Genomic DNA, 20,636 nt, shown 5'->3' on the forward strand with positions numbered 1-20,636 from the left:
GAATTTACTGCTATGCTTAAAAACGTCTTCGTTTTAGATGAGGATCTTTGCCAACAGAGAGGCGTTGCTCTAAATCGCGAATGGTGTCACGAAGAATTGCAATCTCCTTGTTTTTTTCTTCTTGAAGATGTTGAAGTTTCTAAATGAAGCAGAAAAGTTTTGTTATTGCAATCCAGAAATAAAATTAAGCAAAGGGTACAACAAAACAACAACAAAAACAAAACTTCTAGTTTAAGTAGAAGTAGGTATTTAAAAAACTTTATTTTAAAAAGTAGAATTTGGGGGTTATTTTAGAATATGGCAGCAGGCAGGATCGGAGGGAGGGTGAGTGTGTGAGAGAGTGTGCGAGTGTGTGAGAGAGTGTGAGTGGACGTGAAGGTGGACGACCAAACCCGAGCAGTGCAGAGCCGCAGAGCAGAAGGTCCCTGTGCTGTGGACGGAGCAGCCGGCTACCGTGGTGAGCAGCCCTTCAGGGCACTTTGTCCTACACTACGGGGAGGTCTCGCCATTTTGGAAGACCCCAGGTCTTCCCTGGGAGGAGGCAGTGGGAGCGGCTGGGGCCCAGCAACCTGAGCCCACCAGCACACCTGGCACCATTGGACCAGTGGACACTCTGTGTCAACACAGACCAGTGCACAGTAGCGGAGCTCCCAAGGTGCCGGTCGCGGAAGCTGGGGACAGCCCAGAGCCCAGCACCATCCCCCAGAGTAGCAGCCTGATCAGAGTGAAGACATACCCCCAGCAACAGAGGCTGGGGAGCAGACATCCATCCCCAGGCAACAGGAGCACAGACCAGCAGCAGAGACCCATCCCCAAAATCTACAGCAAAAGCTGAGCAGGAGTTGAGCCCCACGGGGCAGCAGCACTCCCCAGCCCCCAGCGGCGGGACCTGGGGCTCCACAGAAGCCTGTGTGGTCCAGCAGCTCACAAGAGCAGTGGGAAGCCAGAGCCCGAGAGGGGCTGGTGTGATCCAGCTGCCAGCTCGCGGGACCTGCAGGGTACAGGGGGCACCAGAGAGGCCTGTGCCACCCAGTCGTGCATAAGATAGGTGTAGAGGATGTGAAAATGGAGGCGGAGTGAATGGAAGCTACACAGACGATTTCCCAGGACCAAATGGGAATTACAACTAAAATAAAGGCAAATTCTCGGAAAAAAAGCAACAGAAAAGCAGCAGGATAGGATCATATAACCAGGGACACTGGTAGGATCTGCAGAGGTATGAGAGCATGGCGGGCTGGGAGCTCAGCCCTTGGAGAATAAAGACCAAGCCCATTCCACAGTGCAGAGAGCCAGGACAGAGCACTAAAACAGCCACAGCCACTCACCTGGGGGCTACCACAGAGGGAGGGCAGACTGGGGTGGAACTCTGTGGGGACACCCGGGATTTGGAGGGCACTCAGAGTTTTTGCTGAGTTGCGGCCACAAAGGACAGTGGCCAGTGTGCTCCTTCCCAGAGCTGTGGGAAAAAGCAGCAGCCCCTCCCCCCCCTTGGAGATTCAGCCTTTCCCAGGTGAGGCAAAGAAATGCAAATTGAGGCTCATTAACAACCAGCATCTATCCCACCCTCTGGAAATCCTCTTATGCAGAACACCAGGGCTACATTGCAAGGCACTGAGTAGCTGAGACTACTAGCCTCCAGGAAAAAGCTAGAGAATAACTGGACCTTTCCCGAGCTTGCAAATCTACCCAGGAAAGTAAGACTTGACAGTGGTGTTTAATGTGGGTCCACCCAGGCTCCTCCAAACCCAGTAGAGGGAACCACAAACAGCAGAACACCAACACCCACAGGGAAAATTTGGCAGGCTCCAAAACCCACTGAGATAGCTAAAATGGTGAAACAGAGCAACAAATCCCAAATGAAAGAACAAGAGAACTCTATGGAAGATGAGATAAATTAAATGCAGTTAAGCAAATTATCAGAGGTAGAGTTCAGAGCCATGATCTTGAGAAAGCTCAACAGCATGAGTAAGGACATCAGCACCATGAGTAAAGATATAGAAACATTGAAAACCAACCAAGTGGAAATGAAAAATGACATAGCAGAAATTAAGAACACATTGGGCCCTGGCTGGTTTGGCTCAGCAGCTGGAGCATTGGCCTATAGTCCAGGGAGAACCAGGTGTGGTTCCCGCTAAGGGCATGTACCTCGGTTGCAGTTTGTCCCTGGCCCTGGTTGGGTCATGCGGGTGGTGGCCACTTGATGTGTCCCTTTTACCTCTCTCTCTCTCTCTCTCTCTCTCTCCCCCAATCCTGCTCTATCTTAACAAAAAATGGGAAAATGTCCTCAGGTGAGGATAAAGAAAAAACACACATTGAAAGGACTAACCAGCCCTGGCCGGTTTGGCTCAGCGGTGAGAGCGTGGCCTGCGGTCCAGAGGGACCCGGGTTCGGTTCCCGCTGAGGGCATGTGCCTCGGTTGCAGTTTGTCCCCGGCCCTGGTTGGTCGTGTGGGTGGCGGCCACTCAATGTGTCCCTTTCACGTCGATGTTTCTCTCTCTCTCTCTCTCTGTTCCTCTCTCTCCCTCCCACTCTATCTGAACAAAAAATGGAAAAATGTCCTCGGGTGAGGATAAAAAAAAGGACTAACCAGCAGAGTAGAGGAAGCTGAGAACCAGATCAGTGAATTAGAAGACACGGTAGAAAAAATCAACCAATCAGAAAACCAAAAGGAAAAAAACAATTAAAAAACAGGAAGATAGCTCAAGAGGACTGTGAGACAACTGGAAATGTAATAACATTCGCATCATAGGAGTCCCCGAAGAGGAAGAAAATGGGCAAGAGTTAGAGAATGTATTTGAAGAAAACTTTCCTAACTTGGTGAAGGAAGGCGGCATTCAAGTTCAAGAAGCACAGAGAGCCCCAAGTAAGAAGAACCCAAACAGGCCCACACAAAGACACATAGTAATTAAAATGCCAAAAATTAAAGACAAAGAGAGAATCCTAAAGTCAGCAAGAGAGAAGCAACAGGTTACCTACAAAGGAAACCCCATAGGGCTCTCAGCTGACTTCTCAACAGAAACACTACAGGCCAGAAGGGAATGGCATGAAGTACTCAAGGTCATGAAAAACAAGGATCTGAATCCAAGACTACTCTACCCAGCAAGGCTATCATTCAAAATAGAAGGTCAAATAAAGAGCTTTCCAGACAAAAAAAGACTAAGGGAATATATTAACACCAAACCAGCACTGGAAAGATATGCTAAAAGGACTGCTGTAATTAGTGAAAGAGAAATATAACCACACTAAACAAAAATGGCAATAAATAAGTACATATCAATTATCACCTCAAATGTGAATGGTTTGAATGCTGTGATAAAAAGACACAGAGTAGTTGACTGGATAAGAAAGCATGACTCACATATATGTTGTTTACAAGAGACCCACTTCACAACAAAAGAGTCACATAGGTTGAAAATAAAGGGATGGAAAAAAATCTTTCAAGGAAACGGAAAGCAAAAAAAGCTGGGGTAGCAATATTCCTATCTGACAAAGTAGATTTCAAAATGAAGGCCATAACTAGAGACAAAGAAGGCCACTACATAATATAGAAAGGACCTATCCAAAAGGAAGATATAACTTTGGTAAACATACATGCACCCAATATAGGAGCACTGACATATATTGAAAATCTTCTGGAGGACTTCAAAAGAGAAATTAACAGCAATACAATCATAGCAGGGGACTTCAACACCCCGCGGACATCACTGGATAGATCTTCTAGACAAAAAATTAACAAGGAAACACAGACTCTAAATGAAGTGGTAGACCAAACGGATTTAATAGATATCTACAGAGAATTACATCCCAAAACTGCAGAATTCACATTCTTCTCAAGTGCACATGGGACATTCTCAAAGATAGACCACATGTTAGGATACAAACTAAGTCTCTAAAAGTTCAAGAAGACTAAAATCATATCAAGCATCTTCTCAGATCACAATGGCATGAAACTAGAAATCAATTGCAACAAGAACATGCAAAGACATTTAAAAACATGGAGGCTAAATAGCATGTTATTGAACAATGAATGGGTTACCATGGAGAACAAGGAAGAAATTAAAAAGTTCCTGGAAAACAGCCCTGGCCTGTTTGGCTCAGCGGTTAGAGCGTCCGCCTGCGGTCCGGAGAGACCCGGGTTCGGTTCCCGCTAAGGGCACGTACCTCGGTTGCAGTTTGTCCCCGGCCCTGGCTGGTCGTGCGGGTGGCAGCCACTCGATGTGTCCCTTTCACATCGATGTTTCCCTCTCTCTCTGTTCCTCTCTCTCCCTCCCACTCTGTCTGTACAAAAATGGAAAAATGTCCTCGGGTGAGGATAAAAAAAAACAAAAACCAAACATGTTCCTGGAAAACAAAGAAAATGAACACACATCAGCACAAAATCTATGTGATGCAGCAAAAGCAGTTCTGAGAGGGAAGTTCATAGCACTATAGGCCTACCTCAAGAAGCAAGAAAAATTTCTAATACACTATCTAATCTCACAACTTAAAGAACTAGAAAGCAAACAGAAAGAAAACCCCAGAGCAAGTAGAAGGAAGGAAATAGTAAAGATCAGAGCAGAAATAAATGACATGAAGACCAAAATAACAATCCAAATGATCAATGAAACAAAGAGCTGGTTCTTTGAAAAGACACACAAGATTGATGGACCCTTAGCTAGACTCACCAAGAAATAAAGAGAGAGAACCCAAGTACACAAAATCAGAAATGAAAGAGGAGAAATAATAGCTGACACCACAGAAATACAAAGAATTGTTAACGAATATTATGAACAATTATATGGCAACAAATTCGACAATCTAAGTGAAATGGACAAATTTCTAGAAATACATAGTTTCCTAAATCTGAACTGGGAAGAGACAGAAAACTTGAACAGACCAATAACAACAAAAAAAATTGAAGATGTAATCAAGACTCTCCCAGCAAACAAAAGCCCAGGCCCGGACGGCTTCATGGGGGGATTTTACCGAACATTCAAAGAAGAACTAATACCCATTCTTCTCAAACTATTTCAAAAAATTCAAGAAGGAAGACTTCCAAACTTGTTTTATGAGGCCAGCATAATTCTAATTCCAAAACCAGATAAAGACACTACACAGAAAGAAAACTACAGGCCAATATCCCTGATGAACAAAGATGCCAAAATCCTGAACAAAATACTAGCAATTCAAATCCAGCAATACATCAAAAAAATTATTCACCATGACCAAGTGGGATTCATCCCAGGGATGCAAGGCACAATATTCACAAATCAATAAATGTGCTACACCACATAAACAAAATGAAAGATACAAATCATATGATCATATCAATAGACGCTGAAAAAGCATTCGACAAAATCCAGCATCCATTTCTGATAAAAATGCTCAGCAATCTGGGAATAGAGGGATCATATCTCAACATAATAAAGATTGTATATGAAAGACCTACAGCCAACATCATACTCATATGGGCAAAAACTAAAAGCATTTCCCTTAAGAACAGGAACAAGACAAAGATGCCCACTTTCACCACTCTTATTTAACATAGTACTGGAAGTCTTAGCCACAGCAATCAGACAGGAAGAAAAAAATAAAAGGGATCCAAACGGGAAAGGAGGAAGTGAAACTTTCATTATTTGCAGATGACATGATACTATATGTAGAAAACCCCAAAGACTCCATCAAAAATTTAGTAGACTTAATAAATGCATTTGGCAAAGTAGCAGGATACAAAATTAACGTCAAGAAATCGATGGCATTCCTATACACCAATGATGAACTCACAGAAAGAGAAACTGAAAAAACAATCCCATTTACCATCATGGCAAAAAAAATTAAAATACCTAGGAATAAACTTAACCAAGGAAGTAAAGGACCTATTTGCAGAAAACTACAGGTCATTGAAAAAAGAAATAGAGGAAGATATAAAAAAGTGGAAGCACATACCTTGTTCATGGATGGAAAGAATTACCATCATTAAAATGTTCATACTACCCAAAGCAATCTATAGGTTCAATGCAATCTCCATCAAAATACCAACGACATACTTCACAGAACTAGAACAAATACTTCAAAAGTTCATATGGAACCAAAAAAGACCTCGAATAGCTACAGCAATCTTGAAAAAGAAGGACAAAGTAGGTGGGATCACAATTCCAGATTTCAGGTTATACTACAAAGTCATTATAATCAAAACAGCCTGGTACTGGCACAAGAACAGGCAGATAGACCAGTGGAACAGAACTGAGAACCCAGAAATGGACCCAAGACAATATGCTCTATTAATATTTGACAAAGGTGGCAAGAGCATACAGTGGAGTAAAGACAGCCTCTTTAATAAGTGGTGTTGGGAAAATTGGACAGCAACATGCAAAAAAAATGAAACTAGACCATCAACTTACACCATACACAAGAATAAACTCAAAATGGATAAAAGACTTATATGTGACTCATAAATCCATAAAAATCCTAGAAGAAACTGTAGGCAACAAAATTTCAGACATCATATGCAACAGAATTTTCACTGATACATCACCTAAGGCAACAGAAACAAAGGAGAAAATGAACACATGGGACAACATCAACCTCAAAAGCTTCTGCACAGCAAAAGAAACAACCATCAAAATGGAAAGGGAACCCACTGTATGGAAGACCATAATTGCTACTGATGCATCAGATAAGGGGTTAATTTCCAAAATATACAGAATGCTCATACAACTCAACAAAAGGAAGACAAAGAACCCAATTAAAAAATGGGCAGAGGAACTGAATAGACACCTCTCCAAACAGGACATACAAATGGCCAAGAGACATATGAAGAAATGCTCAACATCACTAATCATCAGAGAGATGCAAATTAAAACAACAATGAAGTATAACCTCACACCTGTCAGATTGGCCGCCATCAACAAATCATCAAACAAGTGTTGGTGAGGGTGTGGAGAAAAGGGGACTCTAGTATACTGCTGGTAGGAATGCAGACTGGTGCAGCCACTGTAGAAAACAATGTGGTGTTACTTCAAAAATTTACAAATTCAACTGCCATTTGACCCAGTGATCCCACTTCTAGGAATATAGTCTAAGAAGCCTGAAACACCAATCAGAAAGAATATATGTACCCCCATGTTTGTAGCAGCACTATTTACAATAGCTAAGATCTGGAAACAGCCCAAACGTCCATCAGTAGACGAATAGATTAAAAAAAGCTGTGGTACATATACACAATGGAGTACTATGCAGCTGTAAGAAAGAAAGATCTCTTATCCTTTGAGATGACATGGAGGGGACTGGAAAGTATTATCCTAAGCGAAACAAGCCAAACAGAGAAAGACAAGTATCATATGATCTCACTTATTTGTGGAATATAATGAACATAATAGTCTGAGTAATGGGGTAGTCCCAGAGACGTGGAAGTGGGGTACAGACTGACAATCCCCAGGAGAGGGGGTGGTGGGGGAGAGATAAGCAGAACTTATATGCAGGTATGCATGAACGATGGACATGGACAACAAAGCTGGGGACAGGGCAGGGAGGGTGAGGAAGGGGGAAGTCAGTGGGAGAAACATCTGTAACAAAAATTAATAAATTAATTAAAATAAATAAATAAATATTTTAAAAAATATAAAGTAGAATTTTATTTGTGTGGGACTTATTGGGGTAAAACTGGTATAAGGATGCAAAAACACTCATTAGCACTATTTGTTTTAGTTTGTCCCTTTCTCCCTATAGAGCTTGAAGGGTAAAGCATAAATTAAAAAAAGAGTTGAACAAAAGAAAATCTACCATGTGCCTAAACAGCTGCAGGAGGAAGTCAACGTTAATTCAAAATACGTTATGGGCCCTGGACGGCTTGGCTCAGCTGTAGAGTATCTGCCTGCTGTCCAGAGAGACCTGGGTTTAGTTCCCGCTAAGGGCATGTACCTCGGTTGCAGTTTGTCCCCGGCCCTGGTTGGGTCAGGCAGTGCAGGAGGGCCATGTGAGAGGCAGCCACTCAATGTGTCCCTTTCATGTCGATATTTCTCTCTCTCTCTCTCTTCTTCTCTCTCCTCCTACTCTATTTGAACAAAAAATGGAAAATTGTCCTTGGGTGAGGATAAAAAAACCAAAAATACATTATGGAATTCCTTAGGTGATCCAAAGAGTCAAATGACTTTTCTAGTATTTTAATTAACTACTAAGATTTACTGGTTTAAACTTAAAGTAACCTTTAAAGATTATATAAAATCTAGTATCTTTCTGGTTGTGTGATATATTTTAAGAAAAATTATTAAGTTTATTGCTAGTAAATATTAGATAATTTTTATGGAAGAAAACACACTAAAATTTTTATTTTCTTAAGCAACCAACATGGAAGAAAAACTTACATACCCTTCTGTAGATACTCTGTGGTAAAACAGTAGAATCCGGATACGATTTTGATTTAGTTTGAACTCTTGCTAGTTTGGCATCAAACTGAATCAAGTTTAAAAAGAAAGTTATTGAGAACAGTAATTAAACAATTAGAAACAATTGTCTCCATAAATATATAGTTCATGATATCTTTTGACATTTAATCTGTAATTAAGCATATTCTCTGTACAACAGAAGATGGAAAAGTCGTTCGTTAAGAGCAAAGAACACCCGGAGAAGATTAGCCCTGGCTGCATGGTAAGATTACCTGGGGAGCGTCATGAAAGTACCCAGCACTGACACTATCTTAGAGATTCTGGGTGGGTTAGCATCATCTTTTTCCCAGGACATCAGGTGTTTCTATCATGCAGGGTTAAGAATCTAGTTAACTTAAAAAGAGATATTTTCATATTGCTCTGAGTGTGCTTTTGTAAAGAAAATGTAGTGTAATTAACAGTCATGAGAGAAAAACTTATATACCCTTCTGCACAGACTTGGAGTCTAAATACTGGAATTTGGATATGCTTTTGTTGATTCAGTTTGAACTCTTGCTAGCTTGACGTTAAACTGAATCAGGTTTACAAAAATTCTCGTAAGGCCATTCTTACAGGTCATATTTTTGGCAAAACCTTCCATTAAAATTCTTCCCTTCAGGTTGAGTTCAGGGTAGCCTCCCTGGGACTGAGAATAAACTCCCTGAACTGTGTTCTTGTTTCGGGAGAGCAGTGGATTGTGACAATGAAAATAAATAGCAGAAAGTTCTGTATGTCAGCCCCACGGCAGACTTGAGCTAACGGCCTGGACAGCAAATGAAACGCACGTCCCAACAAGGGACTGGACGTTGGTAGGTCCTGAAACATGGTCTCTGCACTGCAGCTGCCCACCCAGCCCTTTCTGTGGAGGGTGCGTGTGTTTGGCCTGAAGGCAGTGGCAGCCACGGAGAGCCTCTAAACTCAACATAGCCCCCTTTGCTCAATGATTATACACTTTTCAACACTGTAGCTCACCAAGAACCCCAGAAATACCAAGCTAGCTGGAACATGAAAAGTAAGTTATCTTAACTATGGTGAATTATGACGACATAAGGGCAAGCGGGAGTCAGGCTGGAAGAATGTGATACAATATGACGGGAAGGTTGATTGGTAAACTCTAGAAAAAAATTAAGGAATGAATATATTGTCAAATACCAATCTCTTTTTTTGACATGTGGCTAAACAACCTACTGAAAAGGCTTTCCAGTCAAGAACTGGAACCTCTGCCTTTGAGATGGCCTATTTGAAGTCCCTTTAATTTAAAAAAATGTGATTTGTCTGCCCCTATGATATTCTACACATTTATTAGGGGACATTTGTCTCTTTATCCCAAGGAAAGAGAAAGGTATTTCTAGTTGGCTCACCAGGGTCCCACAATTCTGCTGAGGAGAGAGTAACGTTAAGGGATAGAAACACTCTCCCCACTGCTGGATGGTGGCCATACGAAGCCTGCGTGGGCTCAGCTGTAAAACACAAGTAGTCCCTGAGTTACCGGACTCCCCTCAGAGGAAACAATTCTTTCTCTGGAAACCAGGACCTTTTGAATGACTGAAGATCGCCACCTTCAGGCCAAGTGCTGAATGGCAGTGTAGCTGACCGTGGTGGGGGTTTGGGCATTGGCTGTGGGGGTCTAACCATTGGTTGTGGGGGGATCTAAGCATTGGTTGTGGGGGTCTGAGCATTGGTTGTAGGGGTGTGAGCACTACACATATGGAGAATAAGTGTGCAAAGCCCTCACACAGAGGTGTTTCTACTCCTGAATTTATCTCACTGTGATGAAAAATACCCAGAGTATGATCTACACTAAGACTCATCCTCAAACTTAGCAGTCTTAAATATTTACTTCTAGCTGTAGTTTGATTATTTCATTTTGTTTTTCCTTCTCTTGAATTCGTAATTTTGTATTTAACTCTGAAATTTCCACCTCCATTTTCTCTATCAGCTCTTTTTTCTTTTCTTCATTTAATTCAACTGAATAAAACAAAAACAAAATTAATTCACCTTAACATTTCAAAAATCTTATAAGCTTATAGTTCTTTAATATTTTATCTGATTCACAAGAAAGATTTTATTAATAAAAACATACAGTATTTTAGAAACTGCTTATGTGCATCATACCTTTCAGATTTTTTTGACAAACCCTTAAAAAATGCTTGAAATACAAAAGTCACCAATTGAATGCTTTTAAACAAATAAACTAATGTTCACTCTTCAATATCAGTGGCCTAGAGAATAAGTAGGCCATCTAGTGGTTAAAGAGGGATACAGAGCCTGGGTTCCTAGCGTCAGAGGTCCCCAGATTCCTGGGTGACACTAGAGTAACATCAAGCACCTGCCGTCTTCCCTTCCATATAACTGGGCCTCTCTGATGTTCACTCCATGTTTTTATGCTTCATTAAATTTTCTCTTCTCTCAATTTTCATATTTCTATAAATAACACGTCTAGGCAAGATCGGAGCCTCAAGGATTGGTTTTAGGAAGAAAGGAGAGTCAATTAGTTTGCAAGGCCCCCTGTAAGCTCCATCCACAGCTAATCTACTACCTATTTAGTTTCAGGCCTTCTTTTCCCCAGTTGGACCCTGTGTCTAGACCCTCTGCCACCAGTCTGCCCCCTAAGCGCGGCTGCGAGGCTACTCCTCCTAAAGCATGGCCATCACTCTCAGAAACCTTCAGTCACTTCCCACTTCCTCAGCTGGACAACTCAAGAGGTCAAAGAATCCAGACTACTCACAGTTTTCGGCCTTTTTCTTGCTGAACCTTTCTGTGTAGTGCCAAGAAAAGGTAGGAAATGGACTACTGTTCCCTAGTATGTCCCATGTCTCCCCCTCTCTGTGTATAAGCTTTTATTTTCTTGTTGTCTTGAGGCCCTTTTCCCTGTCTTCACCAATCAAACTAACCCATACTCAGGTTTAGGAGCAGGGCCCAGTACTAAGGCCTCATCTTAGCCTGGGCTGAGGCAAATCCAGAAGAATATATTTAGCTACCTAAAACTTGGAGAAATGGACTTCATCTGGCCCCAGTCTGTACCCATTATGTGCCTGGAGGCAGCACTGTTGAAGAAGTCGTGATTAAAACATGAAACGGGTCCATCTACAGACACTATGTTAGAGCTGTGTGACCTCCTTTATCATAATTCCCCCGAGAGCTTTTGTCATCAAGATTATGTTGGCCTTATGAAATCAACTGGAAAAATTTTCCTCTTTTGTTTGTTAATCTTCTGAGAGAGTTCATGTTAAGACTGGCACTAGTTTTCCTGGAATGTTTGGTAGTAATTCACTGGGAAAGCCATCTGAGCCTGGAGTTTTCTCTGGGGAGAACATATTTATTATAGATTTAATTTCTTTCTTTTTTTTTTTTGGTATGTGCCCCTATCAAAAACTGAACCCGGGACACTCTGGTCCGCAGGCTGACACTTCAACTGCTGAGCCAAACTGGCCAGGGCTGGATTTAATTTCTTTAATAGAGATAGAACAACTCAAATTTTCTGTTTCAGTTAAAAATCCTTTAGGATTTCAACTTTGATCCACAGGTTATTCAGAAAAAATTTACAAACATATAGGGATCTTCTAATGATCTGTTTCTTGGAGAACAGAAGAAATAGCAAAATGATTTCTTTTTAAAAAATATTTTTCCTTTATTGATTTTAGAGAGAGAGTAAGGGAGAAGAGAGAGAGAGATAGAAACATAGATGAAAGAGAACATCAATTGGCCACCTCCTGCATGCTCCCCACTGGGAATTGGGTCCACAACCTGGGCATGTGCCCTGACTAGGAATTGAACCAGTGACCTCTTGGGTGCATGGGTTAACATTCAACCAGTGAGCCACACTGGCCAGGCAAAACTTTTTCTAAAGTGGCTGTGTAATGTTAGAGTCCCACCAGTAAGGTGTCAGAGTTCCAGTCGCTCCACATCCTCATCAACACTTTTGTTTTTTTTTTTATTGGTTTGAGCGAGAGAGGAAGGGAGAGGGAGATGGAAATTTTGATGAGAGAACATCGATTGGCATGCCCCTCACTGGGGATTGGGCCCATAACCTGGGCATGTGCCTTGACCGGGGATTGAACTGGTGACCTCTTGGTACATGGATCGGCGCTCAACCCTTGAGCCACACCAGCTGGACTGATTTTTCTTTATTATTTGTGCTTTTTGTTTCTTTCCAATAAGTTGTGCCTAACTCAGAGTCGCAAAGATTATCTTGTATGCACCCTGTTCAGTTTTATAGACGGAGGTTAACGTTTAGACCAGTCATTCATTGCATGTTGATTTTTGCATATGATGTGCACAAATATGGTCTCATAAAGAAAGATTTTAAATACCCTTATGAAACTAGTTAACTCTCAACATAAGTTAATGAGATCTCCTTTACTGAGGGAAGAAAATTTCATCAGTGAAATTATATTCAATATGCTAAGTATATAAATATGAAAGCTATGAATTATACATTTTACAAAGACATTGTTTCATAATGAATAATATTAAGTGCAAACATCAAGAATCCAATTTAGACATGTTGTAATTTATATCACATGATTTAGGCACAAAACCTAAATTAAAATACATCAAGGCAATGTTCATTCAAGAATACTGGCTGTTACTGAAAAAGTTTATATATGTATTTGAACTGTTTTATGAAATCTTAGAATTCAGTAGGTAAAAAAATAAGAACTTACTTTTATTCTGCATATCCTGACAAAGTTTTCTTATTTCTATCTTATGTCCTTCTTCTTTGATTTTCATTTCATTCATAATTTTGGCAATATTATTCTTATATTCCTAATGATTAAAATATACATTCATTCAATTTAAATAAGTGTGCACTACTTTTGATTAATTGAAAAGGTGAAATTTTAAAATGTTATATTAATTTTTTATATGTAATCATATTGTTCATTGTTTGAATGATCAGCTTTGAGAAGGACCAATATCTGGTCCAAGGAGATAAAGACCATCTAGAGACAATGTCTTTTTATTTTTGTTTTCTGAATACTCATGACTAATGTTTAGCCTATTATAGATGCTTACATTTTGTTCAATTGTATAAATAAATGCCATGACAGCATTAAAATATGTTCATCAAAAGCCAAAGCTGTTCAAAAGCCAGCCAGCTTACCCTAAAGTAGGATGAATCCATTTGAATCCGAGCTAAACTTCTGTTTCTGAAAATCATGCAAACACCCCTAATTCCCAGAAGGAGGTTAAGCATTGCCATCGTAAGGATTAGCCTTATGAGGGAGGCTAGAAAAGGATGGGCCTGAGATTTGCTTCTTAGGTTGTTGAAGTAGAGAGGTGACTTATATGCTGATATGGAGAGGGGGCAATGAGAAGGCCGTGGAAGGGTTCTGAGCTTAGATCCAGTAAATGGGCTTTCGAGGATCCATTAACTCCCTGAAATTGTATGTAAAATCATACACATACATGTGTGTGTATGTGCTGTTGAACACTTTTCTCAGAGAGGGTACACAACTTTAATAGATATTCAGTGCTATTAGAGGTAAAAAAGTCCAGATATCCTGGTTAAGATGGCTATAATTAAACATAGCGGTACACTTGTCCAGTTACATGAGTTCAAAGGGATATAGTCTAGATTTATGCTGTGATACTTACCTGCCAGACAGCTTGCAGGAATGGTCAAACCTATCCGACCATTGACTTTGATTAAAGCTTTGCAGGTGAATTTGGGGTTACTCTCATAAACTGCCATTCTTCATATGCATGCATCTAGATTCCTAGATGGGTAACAACTGAGTGGCACTAAGCGATTACTGCTCTGAGAGACAAGAGATGAATCTATGTATCTGTTCATTCCCCATTGACTTTGCCGCTTAAAGATGCCACTGCTAAAGTGGAATGCTTCAGTTAATTCCTGAGACCCAGTATTTTCACCCTAACCTCCAGGCATGGAGACTATCCGAATGTCTAGGCTGGGACTGCATCGCACTGGATTCTTCTCCCCCACTTTAGCTGGGCCAGCCCTTCCATTCTCTAAGGGGACCAAGTCCCAACAAGTTATTCTTGGTTGCCCTGTGGGAACCTTAAATGCCAAGGAATAGCCTATGGAGATCTATCTATCTATCATCTATCTATCTATCTATCTATCATCTATCTATCTATCTATCTATCTATCTATCTATCTATCTATCTATCATCTCTATATACACACACACATACATATGTATGTATATATGTATATATACTTAAAGATTCTCTGTCTACAATTTATAAAACCTCTCCCAGTCCCATAAAATGGCAACCAAGTACCTCCAGAGTTTGTTTCTGGGTAGTAATATTTCATGTTTTGGACATGCCTGGAGGTTTTGTACTAGAAAATTCTCCTTGGATTGAGGTAATCTTTAGTTTGCTTTGGACAGTAGCTAATTTAGAAGTTCAGAATCTTGAGTTGTGGTGTTTTCTCATTAATTTGCACCCCTCTGAAAATCCCTATAGTATTCTATGGATTGACATTTTAGAAGAGGAAAGAGGCAAATACTTCTGGCCCTTCTCTCTGCCCCAGTTGCACTTTGACTTCACCATCTATGGTTGAGTTTTAAAGGCAAGATATGGACAGGACAGGAAAGTATACAGGAAAAGGATAAGGAAAGGGAAAAAATGGTGGGATACATTTCGAAGATACTTAAGTTGTCTCAGAACTGGTGGGGAAAGGCTGCATCTTCTAGGAGCACAGCAGATGCTGGTCCTTACACCTGAGCGATGCCCAGGAGCCCTGCAGGCTCTTACAACTGGACTGTATTTCTTCAGAGGCGCTCAAGTGAGGACCCAGACTGAATTTAGAGATGGTCCTTCAAACTGAAGTTCTAAGTTTGATACAGATCCAACTAGAATTTTGGAAATCTTAGGTCAGAGTTTGACATTCTGGCTCTTGGGAGATGAGAATAGTTAGTGTGACAAACCTCCCGAAGGGCAGAGGTGTGGGAACTGGCATTTACTGAGCACCTTTCATGTTCTAGTCACTGTGCTGTGGGTTCTGTAGCTGCTATCACTATGCTGTTTTTATAGGAAAAAAGAAAAAGTAACAGAGGGTATGGTGGCCCCTGGGAGATAATTAATTGGTGATTCATTGCTCCCTTCATTTACATGGCACAATAAAATTGTAATATATTACTCAAATTATAAAGATTAAAGACTCATTTACTTTATGGTAAAAAAGTTTAAAAGTGCTAATAGAGTATACTCCAGAGCAAAAACTTTATTAACATAATTTAAAAATATGTAGCAAAACAAATGCCTTTCTTTTTGGTAGAAAGAAAAAGTACAAGTGATATGTTAGTGCATTACAGTCTGCAAGAAGACTGGGGTCCTCAAAATTTCTATTTCTTAAAAAATTTTTATTAAAAATTCTGGCACACACATAGATATTTACTCTATAAATTTTGCTGTTTTTATTAATCAGAACAATGACTTTTTTTTTCTAATTCAAGAAGACAAATGCTCTACAAGGATTTGACTGATATAAAGATACATAAACTCACCTGTTCATGAGATTTTAACTTTTCTTTCATAAGATCAGCATTTCTTTTTAGTTGTTCATTTTCACCTGTGTAAAATCATCAAAGAGCACCCTGATATACAGCACCTCTCAGCTACTGTGGGAATACGTTAACCTTTAAGTCTCCATTCGTGAATGCACGCAACATGCGACAGCATCCAGTGCAGGAGCACGGAGGGCTGAGCCTGGATGCTGAAACAAAAGGTCACTGTTCTTCACAGAATGTGCAGCCTAGGGGTGAGACAGATGTGTAAGTGGTCATGACTGTTCTGTAATGGCAGTGTGTCTGAAACACTATGGGGACCTGTGCAAGAAAAGCCGGAGTCAGCTTGGTCAGGAAAGGGTACACAGAGAAGGAGCCCTCTGAGCCGAGACTGGGCTTACCCACGTGGAAGGAGGTTATTTTAGTTGCATCAGGGGCAGATAACTATTTACACGATAGAATTACCAGGAGCCTTAGTGATTGCATAGCAGAGGCAAAGGGAAAGGGGAACCTCTGCCTTTTAGGTTTCTGGTTTGGGAATGTGAAAAACATCCAACAGTTTGAGAAAAATTAAAAGGGGAATTTTAGGAGTGAAATAATGAATCTGAATCTTCACCATGCTGAATTTGAAATGTTTGAGCTCTCCAGGAGAATGTTTCTGGTGGGCTGAGAAACATTCAGGAGAGGCCAAAGAAGAGCATCCTATAAGAAGATTGAGAAGTGTCCAGAGATGCAGGAGGCAGTGTCCTAAGAAAAGTGGTTAAACAGGTTATAATCACTGGTAATAAATGCAATAAATAAGGTCAAGTGAAAGAACTTTGAATGAAATTTTGGGAGATGCCCAACTGTTCTAAGTTAAAGACTAAGTGAAGGTGAAGGAATGAAGGTATTGAGTGCAGGCTACTATTCCCTTGAGGTTTGATTGGAAAAGAAAAGAGTGAGGGCAATTGAAGGCAATAAACCCAAAGTCAATGGCACTTTGTTGTCGTTTGTTTAAAATTTGAAAGAGATCTGAGTTGTTTAAATGCTGAAAGAAATGGTCAGTAGAAAGAGGGAGATGAAAGACAGAGAAAAGGAGGAGTAATTGAAGATGCAGTGTCCCAGAAGAGAGAAGTATTTGACATGGTCAAAATTCACTGAATGTACTGTACACTTGAGATCTGTGCAGTTCACAGTATGTTAATTGCTCTTCATTTTAAAAATCATTTCCAAAAATTCCACCAGATTGTTAAAGCTAGTAATTTCAGGACTTTGTAATTCACAGAAAAAGGGCACAATACACTAGGTCAGTCATTCTGTTTTATCTTTGGTGTGGGGGCTGAGGGGGCTGACCACAAATAGGGCAGGGTTTTTTTAGTCTGTGCATTATTGAATTGTTATATGATAGATTAGCATTTATTTATCCTGAGGGCTTTTACTCTGCACTTATACAGTCTACATTTAAATTTAAACTGTTTTTTATCAGGTGATATAAAATGAAAAGCTTCCCTCCATACCCCTGTCTCATCAGTGTGATCAACAGTACTGGGGTGAATTTCCCTTCATCTCTGCATTGCCACTGCCTTAATGATATTTTGGGAAAATTAAAAAAGTCTGCAATGATCCCCATTACGAAACATCCAGGTCAGTTTAAAAGTCTAATTTTCTATTTCAAATGTGAAAGTTTTCATAACCCGTCTCACTGTCCAGATCTGTGGCTTACAGGACTCAATGGACGTGGGGAAGGAGAATTAGCTTTCTCTCTAATTGTCTTTCTCTGTCTAGCCCTTCGGGGTTGGGGATAGGGAATGAGGAGAGGGTCTCTAGATAACTTCTGGGGTTCTAGTACTTTCTGATGGTTGTGAATTGCTTCTGTGGGTTAACATAATCAGGAGTCTGAATCCACTCCCAAGTTTTGGTAATATGTTAGCAGTTTGCTTTAGAACGTGAGACTATTTCATTTAAAAATTAAAATAAAAATCTTGGGCCTTATTTACCAGTTTAAGTTTAATAGGAAAAGTCCTACTTAGCAGCCTATTTCACCCCCTTCTCCAACAACCGTAACATAAAACATAACATAGCAAACACAACATAACATAACATAACATAACATAACAGAACAGAACAGAACAGAACATAACCATGAACTAGTAACAACAACAAATCAGTAAAGATTTTTGACATTATCTGAACAATGTTTTCAGGTTTATCTTACAGTACAGTAATGTTGAGAGGAGACCTTGGAAATGGGAGTCCACTTGTGAAACTATTGCAGAAGCATGGCTAAGAAGTAATGATTATGAGTCTTGTGGAGAAAAAAAATTGATAATGTTGGGGAGGAAGAGTAAATTGTTACTGTAAAGTTTGGAGTCCCAGTAATCAGGAGAATAAAGGTATTTGAGGCAGAAAGAGAAAAGCCAGTACTATATCTACAGGGGAAGATGATAAGTAACACAAATATCCAGTCAACAATAAAAAATAAATTTAAAAAATACGACATTAAAATAAATAAATAAATAATACAGCATTAAAATGAAAGCAAAAGTATAAAATCAATTTGTTTTCAAAGATTATAATCAAACAGATAGGAAAGTGTTATATTTTAAAGGGGTTGTATTTTAAAATGCAGAGTTCAGTCCTGATGGTGGCTTCAGTTTCACAAAAATTTTGTTGGAAAATTTGATGTTTCCTTGAATGGAAAGCTCCAAAAATTTGAACTATTTTCAACCAGGAACACTGTCTATAAAATAGCTGACTCCCTTTAGGACAAAAGATATGTTTTCTGCCCCCATTCTAACAGGATTTTCAAGCCTTGGGGGCACAATACATTAATAGTCATGTAACCTCCGAGTATTCAAGAGGAAATGTGTCTTGTTAGTGGAATGTGTGTATTCTAGAATTAGGAAACTGGAGATTCTAGATGATTTTCATCTCTCTAATAATAAATTAGCTTTACTTTCTTTTATCATTCAGCTTTAAATTCTAAGTTTTTTTTTTTTTTTTTTTTTTTTAGTCACAGTAATTAAGGGCTGGGGGACTGTCCTAAGAAGGTAACAAATACCTCTTTATGTCTATTGCAAATGCTAAAGCATCCATCATTAAAAGATGAAAGAAAAGATGTTTTCCAATTTATAAATGTATACTTGGCTTGTTTTTTTTTTTTTTTTTTTATACTTACCCGAGGACATTTTTCCATTTTTTTTGTTCAGACAGAGTGGGAAGGAGAGAGACAGAGAGAGAAACTTTGATGTGAAAGGGACACATAGAGTGGCTGCCTCCTGCATAACCCAACCAGGGCCGGGGACAAACTGCAACCGAGGTACGTGCCCTTAGTGGGAACCAAACCCGGGTCTCTGTATATGCAGGCCGACGCTCTAACCGCGGAGCCGGCCAGGGCTACTTGCTTGTTCGATTAAGACAAGAATCTGTAAAGGGAAGTAATCATTTCTTCTCCACCCACTCTCCTCACTGAAGTCATCGATGTTTACAGCCTGCTCTGTATTCCTTCCCTACTTTCCCCCCAGCTTATACAATTGTATGTAAACATCACACATTTCTACTGGTTTTATTTGTTTTTACCAATAAAAATTCTGCTATACATATTACTTTGCAAAGAACTTATTTCTTAAAAATGAACATTCCTTCAAGTCTGTCATTTTTCTATGCATACATTTTTATAATTTTACATAAATAGGATCATAGCATATGTGCTGATAATTCTAGGAGCCTTCCTCCTCTCCTGTTTTTCCCTCCCCCTCCTCTCTCTCCTCCTCCGCCCTCTGCCTCCACACCCCTGGTATACCTGTGTGTTTCTGTTTTCTCTGTACTCTTGACCTCTGGACCATACACATGCAGACACACAGAGACATTCTCATAGTTTTAGTCATATCTTTGGCCCATTAACATTTTTCATTTTTTCTTCGCTGGTCAATTTGTAGAGCTCTTTGTATGTTGTAGATATTAAACTACGTTGGTATTTGAAAACACGTTTTCATATAAATTATTTGTTGTTTGCCTTTTGCGTGACAAAATGACAAGTTCTTTTTCACTGCTGTCATTGTTGGTGCTCTGTTGCACAGGAAAGCCCACTAGTATGTTTCTCTTACACAGCACCTGAGGCTCCCAGGTTGGTTAAGAAGGTATCTTTCTGTGCTAGGCTGTACATGTGCATCCTAGATTTCCTTTGAAGTTTGTATTCTTTTTTACACTAAATTCTTTTATCCATCTGGAATTTATTTTTGATGTGGTGGGAAACAGTCCAACTTCCTTTGCTTCCAGATGGAAAGCTAGTTGTGCCAGTACCATGTTAAAATGCCATTCTTTTTTCCAATAAAGTGAAATATTCCTTGTGCCATATATTACATTAACAAATATTGGGACCTTTTCTAGAATCTAGTTCTCTTCTTTCCGTGGATGTATTTTTCAATTTCTATGCCGAGACCATATTAATTTCACTCTAACAGCTTCAGAGCATGTTGTTGTCTGGTCATGGAAGTCTCCCTTCCCCATATTCTTATTTTTCATAGTTTTCTTGTTTACACTAGATTTTCTTGTTTCTTTTGTCAAATGGACTTTATTTTACACAATCTTCTCCCCCACCCCAAATTTAGTATTTTCATTAAAATTCCATTAAATGAGTTTATTAACTTCAGGAAAACAGACATTTTAATAATATTGTCATCCCTCTGCAAGGAGGGTTGATCAACCCATCTAAATGTTTTAGTACTTGCATATCATCTGGCTCTGGCATGTCTATAAGTAGGCTAAGCAG

The 20,636-nt window shown here is 39.8% G+C and overlaps 1 protein-coding gene across 1 annotated transcript in view; it reads right to left on the reverse strand.

The window, feature by feature from the left end:
• Positions 1–12: 12 nt before the first annotated feature.
• CCDC152 (coiled-coil domain containing 152) overlaps positions 13–20,636 on the reverse strand; it is a 33,481-nt gene continuing 12,857 nt past the window's right edge. The window contains exons 4-8 of the mRNA XM_036280113.1: positions 15,887–15,951; positions 13,070–13,172; positions 10,243–10,370; positions 8,347–8,430; positions 13–139 (exon numbers count right to left, since the gene is read on the reverse strand). Coding sequence (XP_036136006.1) covers positions 17–139; positions 8,347–8,430; positions 10,243–10,370; positions 13,070–13,172; positions 15,887–15,951 — 503 coding nt within the window. The 3' untranslated portion in view covers positions 13–16. The remainder of the gene's footprint in view (positions 140–8,346; positions 8,431–10,242; positions 10,371–13,069; positions 13,173–15,886; positions 15,952–20,636) is intronic.

Source organism: Molossus molossus, unplaced genomic scaffold, assembly GCF_014108415.1.
Source record: "Molossus molossus isolate mMolMol1 unplaced genomic scaffold, mMolMol1.p scaffold_m16_p_3, whole genome shotgun sequence".
NCBI classification, from domain to species: domain Eukaryota; kingdom Metazoa; phylum Chordata; class Mammalia; order Chiroptera; family Molossidae; genus Molossus; species Molossus molossus.